Source organism: Mastigoproctus giganteus, chromosome 2 (assembly GCF_048544385.1).
Source record: "Mastigoproctus giganteus isolate SK-2022 chromosome 2, ASM4854438v1, whole genome shotgun sequence".
NCBI lineage: Eukaryota > Metazoa > Arthropoda > Arachnida > Uropygi > Thelyphonidae > Mastigoproctus > Mastigoproctus giganteus.
In genome coordinates this window covers 87157989-87185661 of record NC_143576.1, presented here as the reverse complement: position 1 = coordinate 87185661, position 27673 = coordinate 87157989, and the positions used below count along the sequence as shown (strand labels likewise).

Genomic DNA, 27673 nt, shown 5'->3' with positions numbered 1-27673 from the left:
AACAGTGTCGGATTTACATATGGGCTGAGTGGGCTGCAGTCCAGGGCCTTATAATCTAAGGGGGCCTCAGCCTCCTGCCCAAAAAAAAAAATTTTTTTTAAATTTACCATTAATTTTATTTCATTTGTAATGATAAAAATCAGGGGCATACCCAGGCCAAAATAATGTGTAAGCACAAATCCAAAATTCAGGAACACATTGATGGGATTGTTGAACACACTCACCCTTGAATACTTGATTTTACTATCTAGGCCCAGTTGCTTACTAACATTAAACACGTGATGTATGAGTCTATGACTGTATAACAGTTACACAAGTACGTAACTGTATAACTGTTACTGAAGTTCGTGGAGGCTTTAAAGCTACTCAGAATCAAATGATCAAGTCAGCTATGAAGCAATACAAGTGTTCAGATCACTGTCTATCATTATAGCGTGCATTTTGAGAACAAGTGAGGATTCTTTTATATCATTGTGAATCACAATAATATTTAAATTTTACAAAAAGTCAAAATGGTGCTAGTAAACGAAAGCAACAAAAAGAACAGAAAGAAATACTCAAGTTTAAAGCCAATCACGTCATATGGCTTTGTACAGAAGGCAGAAACAGCCCTACACAATCCCTCAGATACAGAACATTTGTGTTTACAAACAGAAGAAAATCAAGTAGACTACACTGAGCAGACTGAAGAACAACCAGTTTATATACAGAACACAGCCTCCCAAGAACTTCAAGGCAAACTGTTGTCAGTAACTACCGCTACTAGTGCAGAAACTTCTGGAGAAAGTGAATGGAGTGACAGGACCTACAGCCAAAGAATTAACACAAGGTGCTGAAGGAACATTACACAAGATAGTTACACCAAAAGAAGCAGTTCAAGCTCATTACCATCTTAAAGAAAGCAAATGATCACAAAAGCAAATGATCTCAGCAAAAACCCTAACATTACAGACACAAAAATACCAACTGTTCATGCTACTAGTGCAGACTGTTCCAACTGTTCATGCTACTAGTTCATGCTACAAGAGACAATGACGTAGGTTTATGGACCACATTGAATAACGAAGAAATATCATTCTGGATTGAGAAAGGTCCATCGGGATGTCAGCACTGGGATGGACCTTTTACCAATTCAAAGTGAACATACAAAAACCAAGCCTGGTTCTGCTCAAAGAATTTATTTAATTCCACCAAAGTAAATGGAGAAACCGACCCTCGAGAATGGCAAGTGTATTCCCCCACAAAAGGAAAAGTCTACTGTTTTGTGTGCAAACTATTCCCTAACCAAACTACCTCAACTACAGCTTTAGCTTCTACTGGATTCGATGATTGACATCATGCTTATCTTGTTCAAACCCACAGAAACACTAAAAATCATATGAACTCTATGCTAATATACTTAACAAGAAAGTGTGGTCAAATGCTCACATCAAAACTCGAAGAGCAAATCAAAGCAGAGCAGGATTACTGGAGGCATGTACTTCAGCAAGTCACTGCAGTGATTTCCCTTTTGGCAGATCATGGCTTGGCATTTAGGGGAGATGATGAAACATTTGGTTCACCAAACAATGGTAACTTTCTTGGATTGCTTGAATTAATTGTCAAATTTGATCCCTTCCTGATTTATGTGTGCTCACATAAATCAGTATGGAGGTAAAAGCTCTGGTCAGCCATCGTACTTATCAAAAACCATATGTGAAGAGGTTATCCAGTTGATGGCTAATAAAGTTCGAGAATCAATACTAAGCAACATCAAACAGGCAAGTTATTTTAGTTTATCTGTCGATTCAATCCCTGATGTTTTCCATGTTGATCAACTTATTGTCATTGTTAGATATGTTTCTCCTATTGATGGATTACCAGTTGAACGCTTTCTGAGTTTTCTCGAACTGAAACATCGGTGAAAGTATGGCTGAGCTGATACTGAACTACTTCAGTGAACTTAAAATAGATTTCAGTAAATGTAGAGGATAATTATATGACAATGCAGCCAATATGGCTGGAAAGTATAATGGCGTTCAACAAAAAATTCTGAAAAGGAACAAGCTTGCAAAGTTTATTTCATGTGCTGGACATTCCCTAAATCTAGTTGGATGAACCGCAGTTGACTCGTGCCTAGATGCAGTGAATTTTTTTGGCACAATAAATGAGCTTTATTGTTTTTTCTCAGCGTCTACAAAAAGATGGCAGTGCTAAAAAATTTCTTGCCTCCTGAGTCAAAAGTTCCTAAACATTTATCAGACACAAGATGGGAGGCTCAAGCCAAAGCTACTGCAGCTATTAGCGAAAGTTATGCTAACATTGTTGAAGTCCTCAGTCATATTTACTGTGATGAAACTGAAAAAGAAGATACTAGATGACAGGCTGAAAATCTTCTGCAGAAAATGGAAGAATTAATTCATTTTCATGCTTCATCTTTGTACACATTTGCTAGATCAATTTCATAAAGTTAACATGGCACTCCAAAGTTCGCAAATTTCATTGAGCACATGTGCAAATATTTACAGCTCATTATTGCAGTTCGTATCAAACACTTGGGCTAATTTTGATGAAACTGAACAGCAAGCAAAATTTACTCTACCATATGTAGAGTACAAAACTGTCAAAAGAAGGCAGAGAGTATGAAAAAAAGAAAACAATGATGGGACAGCACACAAAGCCTTAGAAGAACTTTCTCCACGAGACAAGTTTAGAGTAAATTCATTTATCACTGTCACGGATGCTCTTGAAGCAAACCTAGACAGAAGTGCAACAGTGTATAGGAGTGTAGCTGGCAATTTTTCATTTTTGGTGAACCTGCAAGCAACCACAGAACAGATTCACAATGGTGTCGAGATGTTGATGCAAGAGTACCCAAAGGATGTTGACCTTAGTCTAGTCCAGAGGTTCCCAAACTTTCTCGGTTCATGGCGCCCTTAGTGTCGCAGTAATTTTTTCACAGCATCCCTAGGCCAAAAGAAATACTTAACAGAGTGGTTTTCGACCTTTTAATATATACCTATATAATATTTTTTTCTTTATATAGAGGTACTAAATAAAGATCAATTACAGATCACCACAAAATTAAAAAGATACAGTACACCTTTTTATAGTGAAATAAATATACAAATGAAAAAAAAAAAAATAATAATAATAACTTTAAGTAACTTAAACCCAAATTACATGGCATCCCTAGAATGTTGTTGTGGCACCCAGTTGAAAACCACTGGTCTAGTCGATGAACTCTTGCACTTCCACGTGCACGTAAAACAAGCTCACCCTGAAAAAGAAAATTTCGGCCACCAAGGTATGTATCAAATAATATTCCAGGAGACAATTCGGACAGCTTTTCCAAATGTGGAAACAATTTTCAGATTGTTCCTGTGTTTAATGGTTACCAACTGTACTGGCAAAAGATAATTTTCTAGACTAAAAAGGATAAAGAATGATCTATGGTCAACAATGTCCCAGGGTCAGTTGCCTGATCTAAGCATTCTCTGCATAGAAAATGATAAACTGCGACTTACTGATTTTAATGATATAATTGATAAGTTTGCATCCAAAAAAGCTTGAGAGAAACTGTTCTGGCTTTGTATATAGTGTAATGTTATAACATTGCTATGATTCCCTTATGAATGTTTTGTGTGAACGTCTTCATTAATTTCATACTTTTGTAAACTTATTAAAGGTTATAATTTTATAAACAATCTTTTTATAAATGCTAAAATTTCAGCAATGTTCTACTTTCATTGAGTAGATAAAGAATAGAACTAGGTTTTGTTTCTCATGATTAGATGCTATTAATTTTGGGCCTCCCAAGGTCTCCTAGCCCAGGGTCTCCAGTTGCTTTAATCCGGCACTGCCCTTCAAGGCCAAAAGTTGACACAACCCTTATGAAAGCAGAGGCTCTTCCCTCTACCCTTGATGGTAGTTCCATCTTTAAGTAAATCCCACATCAGTACACTGTAATCACCACTGACATATAGTGAATCGTTTACTTGCAGATTCTTAATGCATGAAGAACTGCTACTGATAATCAGATTATGAGTATTGCTTCCTCTTGTTGCCCCTCTAGACATGTTGATGTTAAAAACAGTCATCCAATAAATCCCCAGATATCTTGATAGTGTATGAGTGAGCAATCCACAAATTCTAGGCAATAACTGGAAAGTTAAAATTCTCCATTATAAGGCATTCTGATATTCTGGCCCACTCTATTTCTCTATACAGTTATTTGTTATACTCATTACAGTCATTATGCCTATAACACACTGCTACTCTCATTTTTGAATTAAGTATTTAACAATGTTCAACATTAAAAAAACAGCAATTTAAGAGCAGGCCAGTACTGACAATTTTGTTCAACAACAAATCATAACATATCTCTTGATTATTAATTTCTGAAGCAATATTGCAGTTATAATAAAATGGTATACGTTCCTAACTCTCTCTCTAGAACTAACTACTAAATATCCAGGAGATGACTCATCTCCTGGACATTTCATCTCAAAGTACCTTGCAAATGGGAATGAAATCATTTTCATTCTCAATGGGAGAACATTTAGCTTATGTGAATGCGTTCATCACTACATATCTTTTCTTCTTAATATCTAACAACAGCATGTCACTAAAAAACGTCACAGGCATACTAAAGGACAATAATCCACTTCCATTATTATCAAAATATTGCATAATATATTTAATATATTTGTTATTCAGAGTAGTTATGTTATTATCAAATATGTTTTTATATGTTTGATAATGTTTCAGCATGTGTGCTTCACTCAGTTTTGAAAGTTTACTTAGGATTTTACTTTTGTAATTAGGACTACAACAATTATTCAAAATAACAGAAGAATGCTATATTTGATAACAGTATTAAATTCTGAGGGGGTATAATTTGGGAAATATCCTTCTGCACAAAATTAAAGATGCCAGCCTCCATGATCCCAGCATTTTCCAAAATTATCAAAACAGACCTTGACTCAAGACATCCCCAAATCATTTATGATAAACATCTTACCTAAATAATCTATTAGCCATGAGATATGTGCACAGGGTTAATGATATCCAATACAGTATTTCAGCTATTTGTGCTATTCATCTACTCTCTTCACACAGCTGAAACTGCTATCAGCTGTTTTTGAAAATGTTTTCTTTGATTTCTCCACTGAAAATTAAAGAAATCTCTGTTGATTATCCCTGCAAACAGGAAAAGTGTAGGAATCAGGTTATACCCAATTATATGTTGTGTTGAATGGTATTTGTCACAAAAATTTATTGACAGTGAGCTGGCTTTATCAACATGTACTTTCCTCTAATTGGTAATGCTCTCTGGCTTTGTGACATTGAAATGTCATCTGGAATCCAATTGTTGATGTGCACTTCGTTTCATGGAGTGCTTATTTACTGACAGATGGGCATCCAAATGCATTCATTCATTAGAGAGCACAGGCTTTTCGATTTACACTTTGTTCATCAATAGGTTTAAAAGATGTTTTCAAAAATTAATTAAAAATATGTTTTTAATAGGAAAAGTGTATTTAGTAATAGTAATAGTGGCATGAGATGCAAGAAAGCAAGTATATAAGCTTATGTAGCATCATCCAAAAAAAATAATAATAATTCACACAACCATTCCCTCTAAGAGTTTGTCCAGTTCCTCCTTGAATTTATTTAAGCTATCAACTTCCACAACGACAGATGTATGTTTGTTCCAGCAATTAACCACTCGCTGGCTAAAGGCAAATTTCCACACATCTATTCTACAACTGTCTTTCTTCAATTTGAATTTATGCCCCCTTAGGTTCATAATCTGAGCAAGTGGAAGAATCCCATCAGAATTCAGCATGCTCAACCCATTCAAGACCTTATACCCCTCAATCAGATCACCTCGCAGTGCCTAGTCTCCAGCCGCTGCAATTTGCAGATCTTAAGCCTCTTTTGGTAAGAGGAAACCTCCATTCCCCTCATCAATCTTGTTGCCCTTCTCTGTACACGTTCAAGCAAATCTACATCCTTCCTAAAATGAGGCCTCCAGATCTATACGCAGTACTCAAGGCATGGCCTGACCATTGCCTTATACAAAGGGATAATCACCTCCTTTTCCCTGCTAGAAAATCTGACTGCACTATTACTCCCAGGTCTGTTTCATTTTTTACTACCATAAGTGTAGTACCACACAGTTGGTACGTTCCTCTAGGGTTACTTCTACCCATATGCAGTACTTTGCATTTGTCAATGTTAAACTTCAGTTGCCACTTCTCAGCCCATCTGCCCAAATTTTCTAGATCCTGTTGCAGTAGCACATTGCCATTACTGTCATTAACAACCCTGCCAACCTTTGTATCATCTGCAAACTTTGATACTTTTGTATATTCATTGATAAACATACAAAACAATAGTGGACCCAACACCAAACCCTGTGGGACTCCACTAATAACATTATTCCACAAAGAATAGTGTCCATTGATTACCACCCTCTGTCTTCTCCCACTCAACTACCCTTTTATCCATTGTAGCAACTTACCCTTAATACCATTCTGCTCCTGGCACACTATGGCCATAGTTGCCGATGCGTCTAAGAAATCGCTAAATCAACCAACCAACCATTCTGCTCCAATTTGCACAGTAGTCTTCCATGCACAACAGTGTCAAAAGCTTTCCTGAAATCCAAGTATATGGTATCAAAATTTTTCACAGTTCCATTTAGAAAATATCGAAATAATGGTGGAATCAAAAAGTGAACAATTTTGAATTATTTCATGGTGATTACTAAAATTTCCTGCACATCGGGTTACTCAGACCCCACACCTAGAGTAACAATTCTTCACATGACCGGCAATGGATTAACAATTCTTTTAAACTTTTAGAATAATTATTTCTGAATGAAAGAATTTTAAATCCTGGTTGTTAGCAAGGTTAACCCTTCAGTAGTCACATGACCTTTAGTGACCAATTTGTTACATGGATGATAGTGATCATCCATTTTAAAAATTAATTTTTGTGTTTGTGAATTTCTTTATAATCTGGTAATGTATTCAGAGACATGATATGCAGCTTTTAAGTTTATGGAACTAAAAGCAATGTTTTAAATAATCGAGTTACCTGATGTACAATGATAGAAAATATTTTAGTACTTCAGCAACATTTAACAAGAAATAAAAGTGTTGGTTTCCAGCTAATGTGTATTAGGCTATACAGGGTGTAAAATAACATGTGGGACTCACTTCAGGGATGGATTTAGGACCTAAAAACAATAAAAAAAAGTTCACACAAACATAGGTCTGATTTTTTCTTGTTTCTGAGTTACAGCTATTTTTGTATTCCAGCAATTATCTGCTTAATGCTCAAAATGGCCACCACACGCATGAATACAAGCTTGCAAATGCCTCGAACATAGACCTCCTCATCTGCTCAAAAGTTCCAGGTGTCTGTTGGATTTTCTGTTCTGGTCCTGATGGGTCTACCACCATCTGAAACTTATTTTCTAAACGAACCAGTTTCTGCACGGCATTCATTCTGAAAGGTCTTTTTATTTGGCATCAGATGAGTGGGGAAGTTTTCTGCATATAGACATTTTGCCTCAGCTGCATTGCATCTAGTAAGTTCATACATGAGATGCATGTCCATCATCTCTCAATTTGAATAAGCCACCATTATCACAGCCCATGCACAGCATCAAAATGTTAATAACAAGTTCCAAATGTAGTGTCCTTGTCAGTAGAACTAACTGAAATCCTCAGTTAGCCTAGAAATCCTCAAAGAACACTACGGGATCGTGTTTACATAATTATCAGCAAGGCCCTCTATGAGATATCAAGCACTGTTTGTAAACAGTCGAATGGAGCCAGATATACTAACTCAGTTTGTGGAAAAAATTGTTGGAACACAAAAATGGCTGTAACTCAAAAGGAAATGAGGCAAAATCAGACTTATGTTGACATGATTTTTTTTTTAAATTGTTTTCAGGTTCTAAATCCATTCCTGAAGTGGGTCCCCACTTATGATACATACTGTATGTTTTACAAAAAAATGTTTCTCTTTAAAAATAGTAACTCTGTTCTTATTTTGGCAGCACAGTGTGCAGGTAAATCAAAATGGAAACCTATGAAAACCTAAGCACTTTGGCTTGAGTAAAGTGAAATCTGTCATTAATTTCATGAAGGAATACAGATATTCTCAGACATTTTATGATACTTTCTATACCACTTCTATAGTGAATGAATTGTTGTCCTTATTACACTTCAACTTCCCACACATTCACTATGATGAAGAGAGCAATCCAGTTACTGAAGATGTTGCACAAAACAAAATGTCTAAAAATTATCTGTATTCCTCATAGAAGTTAAAAGACTATCACTCGAAGCAAGTTGAAATGCTGAGATTTTCACTATTCTCCGAAATAATGACTGCACTACACTTTATTACAGTAAAAATACAGAAATGCTACATTTTATTACATACATTTTATACAGAAAATCACTAGATTTTATTACAGTAAAAATTCACATCTTCCTAAGTTTTCTGTTTGACTTACAAATACAACAGTATTTGTTAGTGACACAATTTGTCACATGTCAAATTAAAAATTAATTTTTGTGTTGTGAATTTCTTTTTTCTTTATAATATTTACAAATACTTCTTTCTTTATAATATAAATACAATATTCGTAAGTCAAACAGGAAACTTATAAAGATGCAAATTTTATTTCAAGTGCTACATTATGAAATATTGCTATTATTACAGACCATGTTCAGAACAATAAAAATTTATAAAAAAGAGTAACCTTTAATGATATGTAGGACCTTTCAATTGAATTTTATTTGTCAGGGAAGATATAATTATTTTGATTCTGCCATGATTGTTCAAACAATTTACATGCCACCATGATTGGAGAAAATTCACTAAAACTTTTCCAATGTTATCTGGATGTAGTGCAATCATGGTCACTACATCCAATACCATCAGCTTCAACAGTATTGTCTCCATCTTCTGAATTATTTAGTTCCAGGGGTGAAAAAAACCAGCATGGGCACTAGGACATTGCCCAGCTTTGCCTCACTGAGCCCACTTCCTCCTTCAATTTCTCTTTTCTGTAACTCTTGGCTGAGGTCTGGGCTCCTACTTGGTGTCCACACCCAGGGTAGCTACATCCTCCCAATATCTCTGCCCACCCAATATCTCTATTTATTTCATAATCCATACATTAATTAATCTCACTCTAACAGTTATGTTTCAACCCAGCATTAAATTCATATGCACCAATTTGTCTATAATACTACATGGAAATGTCTATTTACACATAAACAAAATAACTACATGATTACACACAAAACAGGAATGTTTGACTCTAGAATCGAAACTAAAACCAAAATAATAATGAGGCTGGAATAAAATAACTGCATGTTTACACAGTGAACAAGAGTGCTGCATCTGAAATTGAAACTGGAATCGTAATGAGACTGATCACACGGAAAACTATATCATACACCCATTTGACCAACAGCTGACCTCAAATCGCACTGGAACTACGAACTAAAGTTAGATAAGAAGGTATTGAGAATTTCATCCTTACAAATGCAAGTACCAAACATGCCAACAGTTTTAAATATGGTGGATAACCAAAAATATTATCCAGAATTTTTATGTGTTGTCATTCATCTCTTTTCTTACACTACTGCTTGAGGTGGAAGAGGAAACAAAATACACATACACAAAATAACTGAGAGCAAAGTGGAGAAGAAATTGTTGGAGTTAAACATAAGAAAAGGACCTGGGGTGGATGGGATCTATCCAGTTATATTAAAGGAGGCAGCAAAGCAACTAAGCAAACCCTTAGCCATAATTATGAGAGCATCCTTGGACTCAGGGGGAGGTCCTCACGGACTAGAGATGTGCAAATGTAATCCCAATTCACAAAGGGGGGATCAAAGGGTGACACGAGTAATTACAGACCAGTTAGTTTAACTTCTGTTCCAGGTAAAATAATGGAGTCACTGGTTAAAGATGCATTGCAAGATCATCTAGACAAGATTGCAGCAATAATTCACACAGCATGGGTTTGTTAAGGGAAAGTCTTGTCTGACAAATTTGATAGGATATTATGATGTGGTTACAAAGGAGCTGGATGCAAAAAATAATTTTGATATCATATATTTGGATTTCAGGAAAGCTTTTGACACTGTTGCGCGTGGAAGACTATTGTACAAATTGGAGCAAAATGGTATTAAGGGTAAATTGCTACAATGGATAAAAGGATGGTTGAGTGGGAGAAGACAGAGGGCGGTAATTAATGGGTGCTGCTCTTCGTGGACTAATGTTATTAGTGAAGTCCCACAGGGTTCGGTGTTGGGTCCTCTGTTATTATATATATCAATTATCATTGATATATTTATCAATGATATTGATGAAGGTATATCAGGCTTAGTGTTGAAGTTTGCAGATGATACAAAAGTTGGCAGAGTTATTAATGACAGTAATGGCAGTGTGCTACTGCAACAGGATCTAGATAATTTGGGCAGATGGGCTAAGAAGTGGCAACTAAAGTTTAACCTTGACAAATGCAAAGTACTGCATATGGGGTAGAAGTAACCCCAGAGAAACGTACCAAATGTGTGGTACTACACTTAAGGTGGTAAAAAATGAAAAAGACCTGGGAGTAATTGTGCAGTCAGATATGAAGTTTTCTGAGCAATGCAGACAGGCTGCCAGGGCAGGTCATGGGGTTTTGTCAATGATATATAGGAATTTTGCTAGCAGGGAAAATAAGTGATTGTCTTGTCCTTCTGTATAAGGCAATGGTCAGGCCATGCCTTGAGTACTGCGTACAGGTCCAGAGGCCTCATTTTAGGAAGGATGTAGATTTGCTTGAGCGTGTACAGAGAAAGGCAACAAGATTGGTGAGGGAATGAAGGAGAGGCTTAAGTTCTGCAAATTGCAGTGGCTGGAGTCTAGGCACCTGCACGGTGATCTGATTGAGGTGTATAAGGCCTTGAATGGGTTGAGCACACTGAATTCTGATGGGATCCTTCCATTTGTTCAGATTACGAACCTAAGGGGGCATAAATTCAAATTAAGAAAAGACAGATGTAGAACAGATGTGCGGAAATTTGCCTTTAGCCAGCAGGTGGTTAATTGCTGGAACAAACTTCCATCTGTTGTTGTGCAAGTTGATAGGTTAAATAAATTTAAGGAGCAATTGGACAGGCATTTGGAGGGAATGGTGTGAGTTTTTTTTTTTTTTTTTTGGCTAATGATACTTGCTTTCTTGCATCACATGCCACTACTACTACTACATGTAGGGGTTACTAGAGGCCTAGTTTCTTATCAAGGATCAGAAAAGACAACAGTATAAAACTTGTGTAACATAACATTTACATAAATACAAGTTAATATAATATAATGTGGACAAGCCTTCTAAATGCCAAAATGTGGGAGCCAACTTGTTTATAACTTACAATGTGTTATAAGCCTTGTGTGGGACTTAGTTTTCAATGTGTGAACTGCTCCATAGACGTTATTTTAATTATTTATGCTCATGTCATATATAAATAAAGGTATAAGAAGCAAACTAAAAACATACTTCAGCAACTTCGTTACTGGTACCCTTTTTCTTCTTCTTTGATTTTGATTTTGATTCACTTGGTGGCAGTGGAGATTTTGTACCCTGAGCAACTTTTAATTTATCTGTTTTAAAATTACTGCTCTCATCAGTGAGCGTTGATTCCTCCAAATCATCATCTTCTAATTTTAATACAGCAAATCTGGATGCACAAGCAGTAGCCATTTACGGGGAGGGGAAATTTAAAATCAGGATAGGGTTCTTATTTTTTATAGTACTTCAAATTCTTTTACACTGAACTGTTTCAGCTTTGGGGAACAAGTGATTTGCAGACGCTCGGTGTTCGAGGCACCAACTTGAATATTCAATTCTATGATTAAAATCATCTAAATAACAAAAGACGAAGCATCCTGGAAACAATATATGTCAACACATACACAGAAAAACACAGACTAATATATAAATAGCTTTTATATTTTTTTAATTGTTATTTAAACTACAAAATATCTTATAAACACAGGCAACTCATAAAAACGTCAGAATATCACGTTGGCCGGAAATACATTAGCTCCCTCTATTTTCAAAATTGTCGGTGCAGGTCGTGCTTTTAGGACTTTTTTCAGTTGTGTAAATTGGTTACAAGTTGTTATCGGACGTTTTTAAAATAAAACGCACCCCACATTTCGCTCAGTTTCAGATTTTGAAAGCTTGCTTTGTGTTTCATTTGTTTGTCGTAAGGACTAGGATATCGTGACAAAATAGAAACATTCGATTTCTTTTTTTGTTTCTTCAGTTGTGCTGTTCGAACAGAAATGACAGCTGCTGCATCGGCTGCTATAAGTGCTGCCAAACAAGCACTTCGCATAGAATTAAAAAAGAAGATGAGACTTTTAACACATGAAGAGAGATTGCGACAGTCAAAACTGGTTACCGAAAAGGTTAGATGAATATGTTTATGATATACTATTGATTTTAAAAATTAGATTTGTGGTTAAGTGCGGCGGTGTGACACTGGTCACAATGAAAACCCGTGATCAACTAATGTATCTATTCAACTTAGTCATCAGTGAAAGTGCCACCGCAACATGTGGCAAAAACCATACGAGCTGGTCCAGCTGAATCAGTTCTTCACATAATTAAAACTCCTAAAAGAGGATTTGTAAGTAGAATTGCCAGCTCGTGGAGAGTTAATTCTGGGGGATTTTATCAATTTTTTTAATCGGTTAGAATAACAACTGATGCGAAAAATGAAATTTGTTGATTTGGGGGGGGGGGGGGAGTACATATATATTTAGGCATCATTTTATTGTAGAACATAATAAAAGTAATAATCTGATAATAAGTAGTAATGGTAAAAAAAAAGTTAACTTACAAAAAAATTTCATTAACTTTTAAAAAAATAGAGATTATTTATTAAATTTGAATTTCTCTGAACCGTTTCTTACTGTCAGTAATGTCCAAAAGATCAGATTTTGATAATACAATGGCATGCAAATTTGTACAAGAATAATTAATAGAAAGGCATGCAAATATCTTCAAAAACAGTTGAAAAGGCAGGTGAAATTTTATAAGAATAATTAAGATTGCCACAGTCTACACTTGAATCTCTGCCTTTAACTTGAACTTTGCTAAATTTGTTTTGACCTTTGAATCAAAGGTGTAAATATAGCAATATACTTCATTTTCTGTACCTTTAGTGGTGTTTTAGGGCACTGAGATGATCCAGAGATGAATTACATGACACATTAGAAACAGTCCAAAAACAAGTTACCATGAACAAAACAGCTAATCTCTTAGCATTAGTAGAGGCACACAATGCAAGAAAGCAAGCTTATGCAGCATCAGCCAAAAAAAAAAAAAAAAAAAACAAGCTCCAATTTCACCCCTCTATTCGTTCTAAATACCTGCCAGCTCAGCTTTAAATTTATTTAGGCTATTAACTTCCACAACAAAAGATGGAAGTCTGTTCCACCAATCAGCTACCTGCTGGCTAAAGTCAAACTTACGCACATCTATCCTACAACTGTCTTTCCTCAATTTGAATTTATGCCTCTCAGGTGATTATTCTGAGTAAGAGTAAGAATCACATCAGCATTGAGCATGCTCAAACCATTCAAGGCTTTATACACCACAATCAGATCACCTCACAGGTGCCTAGTCTTCAAACGCTGTAATTTGCAAAACTTAAGCCTTTCTTTGTAAGAGCAACCCTTTGTTCCATTCACTAATCTTGTTGCCCTTCTCTGCACTCGTTCCAACAGCTCTACATCCTTCTTAAAATGAAGCCTCCAGACTTGTATACAGTACTCAAGGTATGGCCTAACCATTGCTTATACAAGGGGATAATCGCCACCTTATCCCTACTAGAAAAATTCCTGTATATCATTGACAAGACACCATGAGCTACTCTTGCAGACCATCTACACTGCTCAGGAAACTTCATATCTGCTTGCACAATTACCCCCAGGTCCTTTTCGTTCTCTACCACTGTCAGTTTAGTACCACAGAGTTGATATGTTACTCTGGGGTTACTGCTTCCCATATGTAGTACTTTACATTTGTCAATGTTAAACTTCATTTGCCACCTCTCAGCCCATCTGCTCAACTTTTCTAGATCCTCTTGCACCAGCAGCAGCATATTATCATTAGTGTTATTAACAACTCTGCCAACCTTCGTATTGTCTGCAAACTTGGAATTAAGCGTGATATACCATCATCAGTATCATTTATAAATACAGAAAACAACAATGGACCCAACACTCTGAACCCTGAGGGACTCCACTAATAACATTAGTCCACAAAGAGCATCGTCCATGATTACCACCCTCTGTCTTCTCCCACTCAACCATCCCTTTATCCATACCATAGCAGCAATTTGCCTCCAGTGCCATTTGTGCAGCAGTCTTCCATGTGCAACAGTATCTAAAGCCTTTCTAAGATCCAAATATATGATATTAAAGTTATTCCCTGCATCCAGTTGCTTTGTGACCACATCATAGTATCCAATCAGATTGGTCAGACAAGACTTCCCCCTTAACAAGCCCATGTGTCCAAGCTATAACTGAAGTCTTGTCTAAATTACATGACAATTTGTTTTGATCTTTGAATCAAAGGTGTAAATATAGCAATATACAGTACTTCATTTTCTGTACCTTTAGTGGTGTTTTAGGGCACTGAGATGACTTATATGACATATTAGAAACAGTCCAAATATAAGTTAACTTTAACAAAACAGCTAATCTCTTAAGAACTAATAACAATGAGAAGTACCAATGATATCAATATTTGCTGATTCTATAGAGGCAGTGTTAGTGGATCGGAAAAACTGCTAGCTTTGGGGGGGGGATTCACAGACTAATAGCTTAACGGTAGCCACAGGCAGAGGTGAAAGTGATTCTTGCACTGCTTCTATTGGAATGAGCAGTAGCTTGGAAATCGAGGTACTGTGGATTTCAAGGGCTGCTGGGAATCATTGTGGAACTAGTAAATACATGGATTGTGCTAGGTTAACTAAGAATAAGAATAGGTGTATATATACTTGCATGTAGACCAATGCTAGGAGTACAATAAATAAATTTGATGAATTTGGAAGTGCTGGTCAAAACATCAGAAATGAATATTGTTGGGATATCAGAGACATGGTGCCACATGGATATAAGTAGTGCAGAATTGGAATTGGAAAGTATAATGTGTACAGCAAGGATAAACAGGACAGTTAGTGAGGGGGGGTTATGCTGTTAGTTAAGAAGCACATAAAATCTAAGGAATAGGCATTGGTGGACGATGCAATGTTGTCAGTGTGTTGTGACAAAACACTGGGAAAGGGAAAATGAGAGGTGTGCATTATAGGCCTAATGAATCTGATAAATATAATGAGCAATTGTTCAGAGAAATAAGAGTGGGCCAGTAAATCAGAATGTCTTATAATGGGGGATTTTAACCTTCCAAATACTGACTGGAACTTGTGGGTTGGTCACTCGCACACTAGCAAGACTTTTGTGGATTTATTGGACGACTGTTTTCTTCAGCAACATGTTCGAGAAGCAACGGAGGGAGTAATACTCTTGATCTGATTATCAGCAGTGATTCTTCATTTGTTAAGAATCTGCAAATGAAGGAACCAATAGGTGGGAGTGATCACAGTGTACTGATGTGGAGTTTATTTAAATATGTAACTACCATCAGGGGTAAGGGAAGAGTTTTTGCCTTTGTAAAAGTGACTACAGTGGCCTCAGAGAGCTTTTAAATTCTTATCAGTGGGATCAACTGATGATGTTACCAATGGTGAATTCTAAATGGGAGGCCTTCAGGGACTTAATCTTGGAGGTTACTAGGCTTTTCATACCAACTAAGAAATACTGTTCAAGGTTTAGGCCTAAATGGATATCAGATGAATTAATGAGATTCGTAGCAGAGAAGAAAAATGCATGGGATGCATATAAATTATCAGGCAACACAGAAGCTTATTGCAGATATTAGCTAGTCTGTAATCAAGTCACAAAGGAGGTTAGGCAGGCAAAGGCAGATTATGAGAAATCTTTGGCAAAGGATGCAAAGAAACGCATCCTTAAGTAAATTCTAGACAGAGAGGGATGAATCTGATTGGTCCACTTAACATAGATGGTTTGACTATTGATGATCCTGCGCAGGTAGCTGATAAACTGAATGAGTATTTTGCATCTACATTCGCACATAAGGAGTTATTCAAGGAGGGGAATGCCAGAAGTTTATCAAACTCTAACAGGGAGCTAAGTGATTTTGTAATAACTGAAAGCAAAGTGGAGGAGAAATTGTTGAAGTTAAACATAAGGAAGGCACCTGCAGCATACTTCCTTGGACTCAGGGGAAGTCTCCATGGACTGGAGATGTGTAAATTTGTCTGCAATTCATAAAGGGGGATCAAAGGGTGACACGGGTAATTACAGACCTGTTGGTCTAACTTCTGTTCTGGGTAAAATAATGAAGTCACTAGTTAAGGAAGCGATGCAGGATCATCTAAACAAGACTGCAGTTATAGTTCAGACACAGCATGTGTTTGTTAATTGGAAGTCTTGTCTGACAAATTTGATTGGATGCTATGATGTGGTCGCAACAGAATTGGATGCAGAGAATGATTTTGATATCATATACTTGGATTTTAGGAAAGCTTTTTGATACTGTGGCACATGGAAGACTACTGTACAAATTGAAGCAATATGGCATTAAGGGCAAGTTGGTACAATGGATAAAAGGATGGTAGAGTAGGAGAAGACAGAGTGGTTATCAGTATATACTTGGATTTTAGGAAAGCTTTTTGATACTGTGGCACATGGAAGACTACTGTACAAATTGAAGCAATATGGCATTAAGGGCAAGTTGGTACAATGGATAAAAGGATGGTAGAGTAGGAGAAGACAGAGTGGTTATCAGTGGACACTGCTCTTCATGGACTAATGTTATTAGTGGAGTCCCCCAGTGTTCGGTTTTGGACCCATTGTTGTTTTCAATATTTATCAATGATATTGATGAAGGTATATCAGGGTTAATATCTAAGTTTGCAGATGATACAAAGGTTGGCAGAATTGTTAATGACAGTAATGATAGTACGCTACTGTAACAGGATCTTGAAAAGTTGAGCAGATGAGCTGAGAGGTGGAAACTGAAGTTTAACATTGGCAAATGTATAGTACTGTTTATGGGTGGCACTACACTCAGCAGAGTGGAGAATGAAAAGGAATGGGTAATTATGTAGTCGGATATGAAGTATTCTGGGCAGTGCAGACAGGGATAAGGTAATGATTATCCCCTTGTATAAGGCAATGGTCAGGCCACTCCTTGGGGATAATAGTTAGGCCTTGAGCCCTAAAGTGAGGGCTCGAGTCCTGTATGCCTGGAGCTCTCATTTTAGGAAGGTGTTGAGCTACTTTGAAAGAGTACAGAGAAGGGCAACGAGATCAGTGAGTGGAACCAAGTTTTGCTGTTATGAAGATAGGCTTAAGTACTACAAATTGCAGCATCTGGAGACTAGGCACCTGCAAGGTGATCTGATTGAGGTGTTATAAGGCCTTGAATGGTTTGAGCAAGCTCAATGCTGATGGGATTCTTTCTCTTGCTCAGATTCAACACCTGTGGGGGCATAAATTCAAATTGAGGAAAGATGGTTGTAGAATAGGTACGTGGAAATTTTTTTTTTAGCCAGAGGGTGGTTGATTGCTAGAACAAACTTCCATCTGTTATTATGGAAGTTGACAGCTTAAATAAATTCAAGGCTGAACTAGATAAACTTTTGGAGTGAATGGATAGGGGAAATGGTAAGGAAGGAAGCCTGTGGCTTATGCTGCACCAGCCAAAAGAATTTCCCGAGTTACTCTGAGAGAGAGAGAGAGAGAGAGAGAGAGAGAGAGAGAAGAAAGGAATCACTAAGAAGGAGAAGAATGATGATATCCAGCTCAGGACCCTGGGTGTGCCAAGCTCATACTCACTAGATGTGAGCCCCTGGGGCTGAATGTACTGTTGGTGTTCTGAGGGTGGAAGCGGTGGTGTTATGGTTTGAGTACTGTTTTTGGGTACTGGATCACCATTAATCAAATACTCGATGGGAACATCTGCCTTTCTATCGTTGCCGACCAAAAAGGTGGAGTGCACCAAACCATATGTGTTAAATTTTATTTTAAAATCAGAAAAACCGTGTGAAACATTTGATCTTAAAATAGCATATGGGAACTCTGTAGTGGGCACTATACAGAAGTTTCTGACTGGCAGTGCTTCAAAAAAGCATAGAGAGTCTTTTAAAAGTGGTTTGCAATTTGAATGGTCTTTAGTAATAATGGTATCAAGTCTATAGTGAAAACTTTGGTATTAAATGACTGAAGAGTACTTGTTTGTGAAATTGCTGAAGAAACTTGTATCTCCATTGATCTTGTCATTCCATTTTACTGAAAACTTTGAGCACAAGACCAAATTCGTGTCACAGCTCTGAACAAAGGAACAATATGAAAAATCACTTTCTCCCAGTCAGACTATGCCTCATTGTTTGGGATTCCTATAGGTAGATCTACTTGAAGAAACTCAGAGCTATCCAGTATACCTTCATAAAGTACATCTCCTCCAGGAATCCTCTGTTTTACTGCTTCTGTTACTATCAGTCACAGTGTATATGCAACTGATTAATTCTCATTCCCCTCCTGGGCTAACCAGACATCAACACACTTTCCATATCCATCCATTGAACAGTGATATTACAAAATACAGTCCTATGATCCAGGGTTATGGAAACCCTGGTTTTCATTCATCTGAAGATGCAGCATCCAGGCACCAACCTGCCAAGGACTCCTCATGATGGTATCGCATATTTCTTGAATATAAATTATGCTTTATCTGTTAGGAACCATATATACAGAAAAACTTGGAAGATCCATAGCACAAACAATTCATTCAAAGAAATTATTTTTTGGGGAAGTTATACCTCCCAACTTACACCAATAATAGATTGCATTGTCTTATCTTAATTGAAAAAAATCTAAATCAGGAATTATCTGCCTCAAGTAGTACTATAATTAAAAATGAATGATTCTTTCATATACATAATTTTGTGTATGGTTTTTTTTAATGATTTTTTTGTAATTTATTTACTTCATTTTCAAATAAAATTTAATGCTCTTTGTAAATTTTGTGAATAAAAAACTGCAGGCAGAAAATTTCTTTTATATATAAAGACTTTTCTTTATATAATTTTATTTCTTAATGCATATGCATGTATAAAACATCCAAAATGTGTCAATAAAATTAGAATCTAATAAAATTTAGATTTTTAAAATATTTAAAAATATTAAAAATATTTATCAAATAGAAGGAAAGTTTCATATGTATATTCTGTCCCTAGTTTTTTTTAAAAAAACATTAATTTTGTGTGTAATAGGTCAATAGTCTTAAATAATTTTATTTTAAAACCCAACAAGCTTGCCTGTCAGAAAGGCTAATTAAATTTTTTATGTTACCAGCAATTATCAGTACTGAGTGTACTCTCTTCAAGTATCTGAGTGGTCTCAGCTCAAGATTCTTAAGTACTTTTTTTTTTTTTTTATACTAATATTTATTAGATGATTTAAGCATTATTTTACAAATGTTCACTCTAGTTTATAAAGTTAGTTAAAACTGTCAAAATGGTTTTCAAAAAACTAATTTTAGATTTGTAAAAACTATTTAATTTTAATAGTTACTAGTGGGCTCCGCCCCCTGTTCGCTTTGCTCGCCAACCCCTGCGACGAGAGATAAAAGGTGATAAAAGAAAATAGAAAGTGTGTAAGAAAAAACTATAGAAAGTAAAATTGTGTAAATGAGTTATTAATAATTGCATGTTCTATCTTAGCCTCTTGACCGGACAGGCTGATGGCTATGCTGGCCCTCAGAGGCCTCATGGTTATCCAAGCTGACACCATGCTATAGCTTTTTCTGGCTGGCGTGGTGTATGATGCTGACACTGGCCATTTGGGTAACCCCCAGGCCAGTGTGAGACAGAGCTGCAAAAAAAGCACGCTCCGCCATAATCTTTCTTTATGTTCTTTTATTCCTACCACCTGGGGTGGTTGTCTCCCCTTCCCCCACCCTGAGTGACCCCTACTCCCTTTTGCCTGGTGGCTCACCTCACCACCCACTTTCAACTTCCACTCACTGGACCAGGAGGGGCATCCTGTACCAGGGGTCCCTTACTGTCTCACCCTTTCAAATCAGGCTGGTGCCTCAACTCCCCTCTGTTCTCTACCACTTTTTATCCCTCCCTCTTCCTATCTCCTTTCAATAAAAAATTTTTATTTTTGGGATATCCTTGAATGCCTAGGCTACCCCAGAGTTCGCCCCACCAGAGCTTTCTTCTCTCCTAATGTGTCCTGACCCACCTCCCTGGGGTAGTGACAGAAACTGGGAGTGTTAATGGCTCTCCACAGGTCCCCAGCCTAAATAGCCAGAGGAACAACACAATATACACTAATACTTCACACAACGCACACCCTGCCTTACGCAGAGTATTGTATTCTACACAGAGTAAAAACGCGGAGTTGGGGGCGACCCCAGGCAAAAATCCCTGTCACTATGATTGATATCTAATCAGCAGATGACCTATGTAATCATTTACCTGTGCATTTGTAGTGCGCAGCATTCTCAAATTTGAATAAATATCGCTATGTAATTATTTACCTGCGTTAACATAAGTTGCTTAGGGAAAGGCTTTTTTGATTGGGGTTCTATAATGCATGAGGAATATTGTTGCACCCAAAAGAGAAGGTTTAAAATATTTAATTGAAATATATACAAACTACAAATATTTATAAAATACTAAACCAGTGGTTTTCAACCAGGGTGCCGCAACATTCCAGAGGTGCCACATAATTTGGGTTTAAGTTACTTAAACTTATTATTATTTTTTAATTTATATGTTTATTTCATTATAAAAAGGTGTACAGTATCTTTTTAATTTTGTGATGATCTATAATTGATGTTTACTTAGTACCTCTATATAAAGAATAAAATTATATACTGTGTGTATATATACAGGGTGTCTCAAAAATATTGGTACAAACGTTTAGGGGAGGTAGGTAACATCTAAAGGAATGTGAATTGCATAGGAACCCATAAACGGAAACGTCATGGGAAAGTAGTAGCAGAGGCACAAGAAGCAGAAATGACACAAGACAGTAATTAGTGGCAAACGTTTATTTGACATAATATTAACAATGGAGTATGAGATGGATGCATTTCATGATATTACAACAGATGCTCGAAGGTTCCACCATGAGGCGCGATGCATGCGTGACACCGATGCAGCATGGATTGGCGGACATGGTCGAACACACTGGAGTTTCTTTGACAGTAGCAGCAGCGCAGACGAGTCTCACCACGAGACCCATTTCCGTCTCCACAGACGATTCATACACGATAGATTTGAGGGCCCCCCACAGAAAGAAATCAAGGCTCGATAAATCAGGTGAGCGTGGAAGCTAGGCAACAGGTCCACCACAGCCAATCCATCGATGCCCAAAACGCCTGTTCAAATGGTCACGAACACACCTTCCATAAAGGACAGGCACCCCGTCATGTTGAAATCAAATGTTGCGTCTCACATTTGCTGGAACATCGTCAAGTAACCCTGGTAGAGCTTGTTCAAGAAGGATCCGATATTTAGCGGAGTTCATGAAGGATGGTAACAGGTATGGGCCGATTAAGCAGTCACCGACCGTACCTGCCCACACATTTATTGCGAAGCGATGTTGTGCCGCATGGGGGCGCACACCATGTGGGCCCTCTGCTAATCCATACACTAGGTTCGTGTCTGCCAGCTCACAGTTCGTATATCGATGCATGCTCTTCGGGAGGCGACTACTGCTTGAATGAGTAAACCAGAAATTTTCCCTCTCCCGAGCTGATGAACAGCGCCGTGTACCGGTGATGTTTCCAGTTATGGTTTCCTATGTGATTCACATTCCTTTAGGCCGACCGGGCTAGCCGAGTGAGTAAAGCCTGCCCGGCAACCCAAAGGTCGCGGGTTCGATTCCTGCCTCGGGCTTGGATCAAAGTACTGCAAAAACCTTGGGAGGTGCAATATGGCCACAGAAGCCGATGCGCCAACAACTACCAAATCAAAAAAAAAAAAAAAAAATCACATTCCTTTAGATGTTACCTATGTCCCCTAAAAGTTTGTACCAATATTTTTGAGACACTCTGTATATATAAATAATTTGTATTACGAAATGCAATTTTTATAATTATATTATTGTAATAAATATCATATAATATATATTTTTTAATATTTTTATATATATATATATATATATATATATATATATATATATTGAGAAAATTGAGTAGGGGTGCCATTATTAAAAAAAGATTGAAAACCACTGTCCTAAACTATTTTACAAATATACAATATTCATTAATGTACAAAAAAAAAAACGTTACAATGGAACATCAAATGATGCACGTGCACGAGGTGGTGAACGTTTTGGAGGCAATTGTCAATAATTAATTGCAATTGTAGTGACGTAATTGCCTCGCCCTCTTCTACCATTGACTTGAATAAATATCACTAGGAGGAAAACATTAATCTTTAGACTGATATCTGTGATTAAATCATTTATTTTCCAGTTTGTGTAAAAATGATAATTATGTCATAACAGTCATTAATTTTTTTGAATGGTGTAACAGATGAGGTAAGTATGGAAAGCATAATCATCTTACTTACCCAGGAAAAAATTAGAGAATACGGTGCTATGAACATGGTTTGTTAGCATTTTATTGACTGTGAGACTGTTACCCTCTAAGAATATGGTTCAGAGGGACATACAATTAATAAAGAGTTTTATGTTGAAGTAACAAACAGTCTGTGATGCAGATTGGAAAAATGAAACTCCAAAGACTGGTTGCATCATTACATTCACTGCTGCTTATAATGAGTTTTTTGGATAGACTTGGAATCCCTCTAGTCCAGCAACCCTCGTGTTCACTAGATTCCTTATGACTTTTTTTTGTTTCCTAGACTGGAAAAAGTGATTTTAATTAGCATTAGTAGAGGCATTTGATGCAAGAAAGCAAGCTTATGCAGCATCAGCCAAAAAAAAAAAAAACCACTTCCACTTCACCTCTCTGTTCGTTCGAAATACCTGTCCAGCTGAGCCTTAAACTTATTTAGCCTATCAACTTCCACAACAAGGGATGGAAGTCTGTTCCACCAACCAACCACCCGCTGGCTAAAGGCAAATTTCCGCACGTCTGTCCTACATCTGTCTTTTGTCAATTTGAATTTATGCCCTCTCAGGTGATTATTCTGAGCAAGAGGAAGAATCCCATCAGCATTGATCGTGCTCAAACCATTCAAGGCTTTATACACCTCTATCAGATCACCTCGCTGGTGCCTAGTCTCCAGACACTGTAATTTGCAAAACTTAAGCCTTTCTTCGTAAGAGCACCCCTTTGTTCCATTCACTAATCTTGTTGCCCTTCTCTGTACTCGTTCCAGCAGCTCTACATCCTTCTTGAAATGAGGCCTCCAGACCTGTATACAGTACTCTAGGTGTAGCCTGACCATTGCCTTATACAAGGGAATAATCACCTCCTTATCCCTGCTAGAAAAATTCCTATATATCATTGACAATACACCATGAGCTACTCTTGCAGCCCATCTGCACTGCTCAGAAAACTTCATATTTGCCTGCACAATTACCTCCAGGTTTTTTTCATTCTCTACCACTGTCAGTGTAGTACCACAGAGTTGATACGTTGCTCTGGGGTTGCTGTTTCCCATATGTAGTACTTTACATTTGTCAATGTTAAACTTCATTTGCCACCTCTCAGCCCATCTGCTCAACCTTTCCAGATCCTGTTGCAGCAGCATAGTGTCAGTAGTGTCCTTGACAACCCTGCCAACCTTTGTATCGTCTGCAAACTTGGACATCAAGCTTGATATACCATCATCAGTATCATTTATAAATACAGAAAACAATAATGGACCCAACACTGAACCCTGAGGGACTCCACTAATAACATTAGTCCACGATGAGCAGTGTCCATTGATTACCACTCTGTCTTCTCCCCCTCAACCACCCCTTTATCCATAGCAGCAATTTGCCTCCAATGCCACACTGCTCCAATTTGTGCAGCAGTCTTCCATGTGCAACAGTATCAAAAGCCTTTCTAAGATCCAAGTATATAATATCAAAGTTATTCCCTGCATCCAGTTCTTTTGTGACTGCATCATAGTATCCAATCAAATTGGTCAAGCAAGACTTCCCCTTTACAAAACCATGCTGTGTCCGAGCTATAACTGAAGTCTTGTCTAGATGAACCTGCAGTGCTTCTTTAACCAGTGCCTCCATTAATTTTCCTGGAACAGAAATTAAACTCACAGGTCTATAATTACTTGTCAGCCTTTGATCCTCCTTTGTGAATTGGGGTCACATTTGTACATCTCCAGTCTGCGGGTACCTCCTCTGAGTCCAAGGAAGCTCTCATAATTATGGCTAAATGTTTTATTTTAATGATGAGCAAAGAATAATTTAACCCCTGTTTTTTGAAATTTGTTTTTCATTAGTGGGAAAGTGAATCCATTCATGCACCTAGTTGACATGTGGGTGGCCAATGCAATGATGAGTCAGTTTGGTGTGACATAAACTCTGGGAAAACAAAAATGAGAGTCTGAGTATGCTATATAGGCCATAGTATGTTATGAGTATAACAAACAGCTGTACAGACAAATAGAGTGAGTTGATAAATCAGGATGTCTTATAATTGGGGATTTTAGTTTTCCAGATATTTAATGCAACTTATGCATTGGTTACTCATTCAGTAGCAAGACTTTCTGGGATTTATTGAATAACCTTTCTACCTGAGCATTTTAGTGAAGCAGCAAGAGAAATCAGTACCTTTTGGTCTGATTATGAGCAGTGATTCTTTGTGTATTGGAATCTCCAGGTAAAAGAACCAGTAGGTGGCAGTGATAACAGTGTATTAATGTAGAATCTACTTAAAGATAACTATGTCAAAGGTAAGATATAACTTAAGATATATCACAGGGTATTGGTGTGAATATAACAGTGTATTGATGTGGGATTTCATAGGATAGAACTATGTCAAAGGTAAAGAGGAAGGAATTTTCCTTTTTGTAAAGGTGACTACATTGAAGCTTAGAACCTAAATGAATATCTGGTACAACACCGAGAAAATATAAAGAAGAGACTGTGCGACACCGAGAAAAAATATTGGCAATCAGTTATTGAACTTTTAATATACACAATACAGTATTTATCGGGGCAATGTATTGCTTTGAGGTTCTTCCAAAAATTTATATGATAAGGACAATAGTAACTTTCTAAAATTAGTAGAAACCATTGCTAAATTTGATTCAGTAATGTCAGAACATTTACTTCGCATTCAAACATCGCAAAAAAAAAGAATATTGCACATTATTTTGGAGATAATATACAGAATTCATATAATTTCCGAAGGTATAAAACAAAATATTTTAGTTATGGTTAAAAATGCAAAATATTATTCTTTAATTCTTGATACAACTCCGGATATATGCCTAATAGAACAGTTAATGCTTGTTATCAGGTTTTTGTATCTTAATAAAGATAAAAGCATTGCAGAAATTCACGAATATTTTTTGGGATTTTACTCTGTCAACGATACCACTGGCCGGGGATTATATAGATTTATTTCAAATCATTTAAATTCATTAATGGGCTCCAACAAAAAATTATTGAAGCAAATTCTAGAGCCTTCTTTGTACCATGTTCTGCTCACTCTTTAATTTTAGTAGTCAATGATGCAGCAAAAATTTTTTGAGATATTTGATTTTTTTTTCATTATACAGGAATTATTCAATTATTTTTCCTCATCTACTAAGCATTGGGCTATATTAAAATCCCACGTTCAAAATTTAAGTCTAAAATCGGTATCAAATACAAGATGGGAAAATCGAAAAATAGAAGCAATAAAGCCTCTTAAAATTAACATTTTGGAAATTTATCAGGCCCCTTGGATATAACTGATGATAATACTAAAGATATCAATTCAAGAGCTCAGGCTAATAATCTTATTTCAAAAATAACTTCATTTAAATTTCTTTGCTCAATCATTATTTGGCATATTTTTAGCCAAATTAATGTCATCAGCAAAATGATGTAGAACCCGTCATTTAATATAGAAACAGTTACTGAACATGTTGAATATCTTGTAAATCATTTAAAAAATTATAGAAAAGACCAGAAATTTGAAAATGTTATTGATTCTGCAACACAAATAGCGAATATTTTGGATATTGATCCTGTTTTTCCCGAGGTTCGAAAAAGACCAAAGAAAAAAAATGTTTGAATATGAAGCAAGGGATGAATCTATAAAAAATGCCAAAGATAATTTTAAAATAAACTTTTGTTTTCTTGATACTTGGCACTACTCTGTCATCTCTTACTGAAATGTTTATACTGTTGAAAGAGAATAATGAAGAGTTTAAAATTGTCCACAATATCAACGTGTTAAAAGTACGGAATGAAGAAGATATATTAAAAGGTTGCAAAGATTTGCACATGAAATTAAGCAACAACAAAAATTCGAATGATCGTGATATTGACGATATAACTCTTTTTGAGGAAATCAAATTCTTACAACGTTTTATAAAAAAATAAATGTCGCCTCATGAGAACAATTTACAGGATGCATTTCCAAATATTTCAGTAGTCCTAAGAATTTTTTTGACGCTGTCAGTTACTCCAGGGGAAAGAAGTTTCTCAAAGCTTAAAATTATAAAAAATTATTTACAGTCAACTATGGCACAGGAACATTTATCTATAATATCTATAGAAAATGATATTATGGATAATTTGGACATTGGTGCATTAATCAAGAATTTTGTAGCAGCAAAAGCCCAAAGAGTACAAATTATGTAGTTATTTTAATTATAATGTATGTGATTAAATTCCATGATTATATAAAAATATAATACAAATTTACATACTACTAAATATTAGTGCAATAGACTGCTATTTGATTATAGTTATTACATATTATACAGCAAGGCCCCGTTATAACGTGGTTCGCTTTACGCTTATTCGCTATAACGCTGTTCTTATATTATAACCCGCATCTGACTATAACGCTGTCACAGATCACTATAACACTCTTTTACAGATTGCATTTTTGTCATATTTAACGAAATCGTTTCATTTGATGGAATTGATAGCTTGAAAATGAATAGCAAAACAGCATTAAAACGTTTACCACGCCGACTTAAGAAATTTTCCCACGCTCAGTGAAAATACGTAACAGTCACTTGTTACGTATTTCCGAGATCAACATTTTAAAAAATGATCAAGTATATTGCTTGAAATATTTGCATTATATGCATTTATCTGAAGTCTAGTCATCACTCAGTACAGTATTAGACATTGTGCGTATCAGACAGTTTACTTGAACATTGTATCGTAATTAATGCAACCAACGCAGTTACATTTTCGAAGAGTTAATAATGGCAGATAAGAATGAAAAAGCAACAACGTCTTGGCACAGTACGAAGACTATAAATGTAAGAAAAATACTACTGAATTTGAAAATTAAATTAGACGTTTTGAAGCGAATCGATCCCCATCAAAGACAAGCGGATGT

The 27673-nt window shown here is 36.5% G+C and overlaps 2 protein-coding genes across 3 annotated transcripts in view; one reads left to right on the top strand and one right to left on the bottom strand.

Annotated features, from left to right (window-relative positions):
* LOC150089395 (G kinase-anchoring protein 1-like) overlaps nt 1-12184 on the bottom strand; it is a 199828-nt gene extending 187644 nt beyond the window's left edge. For both annotated transcript variants that reach the window (XM_090368564.1, XM_090368565.1), the window contains exon 1: nt 11564-12184. In XM_090368564.1, coding sequence (XP_090224690.1) covers nt 11564-11767 — 204 coding nt within the window. In that variant the 5' untranslated portion in view covers nt 11768-12184. The remainder of the gene's footprint in view (nt 1-11563) is intronic.
* Nucleotides 12149-27673, top strand: part of LOC150089394 (5-formyltetrahydrofolate cyclo-ligase-like) — an 81867-nt gene continuing 66342 nt past the window's right edge. The window contains exon 1 of the mRNA XM_090368566.1: nt 12149-12480. Within this exon, the coding sequence (XP_090224692.1) occupies nt 12355-12480 (126 nt within the window). The 5' untranslated portion in view covers nt 12149-12354. The remainder of the gene's footprint in view (nt 12481-27673) is intronic.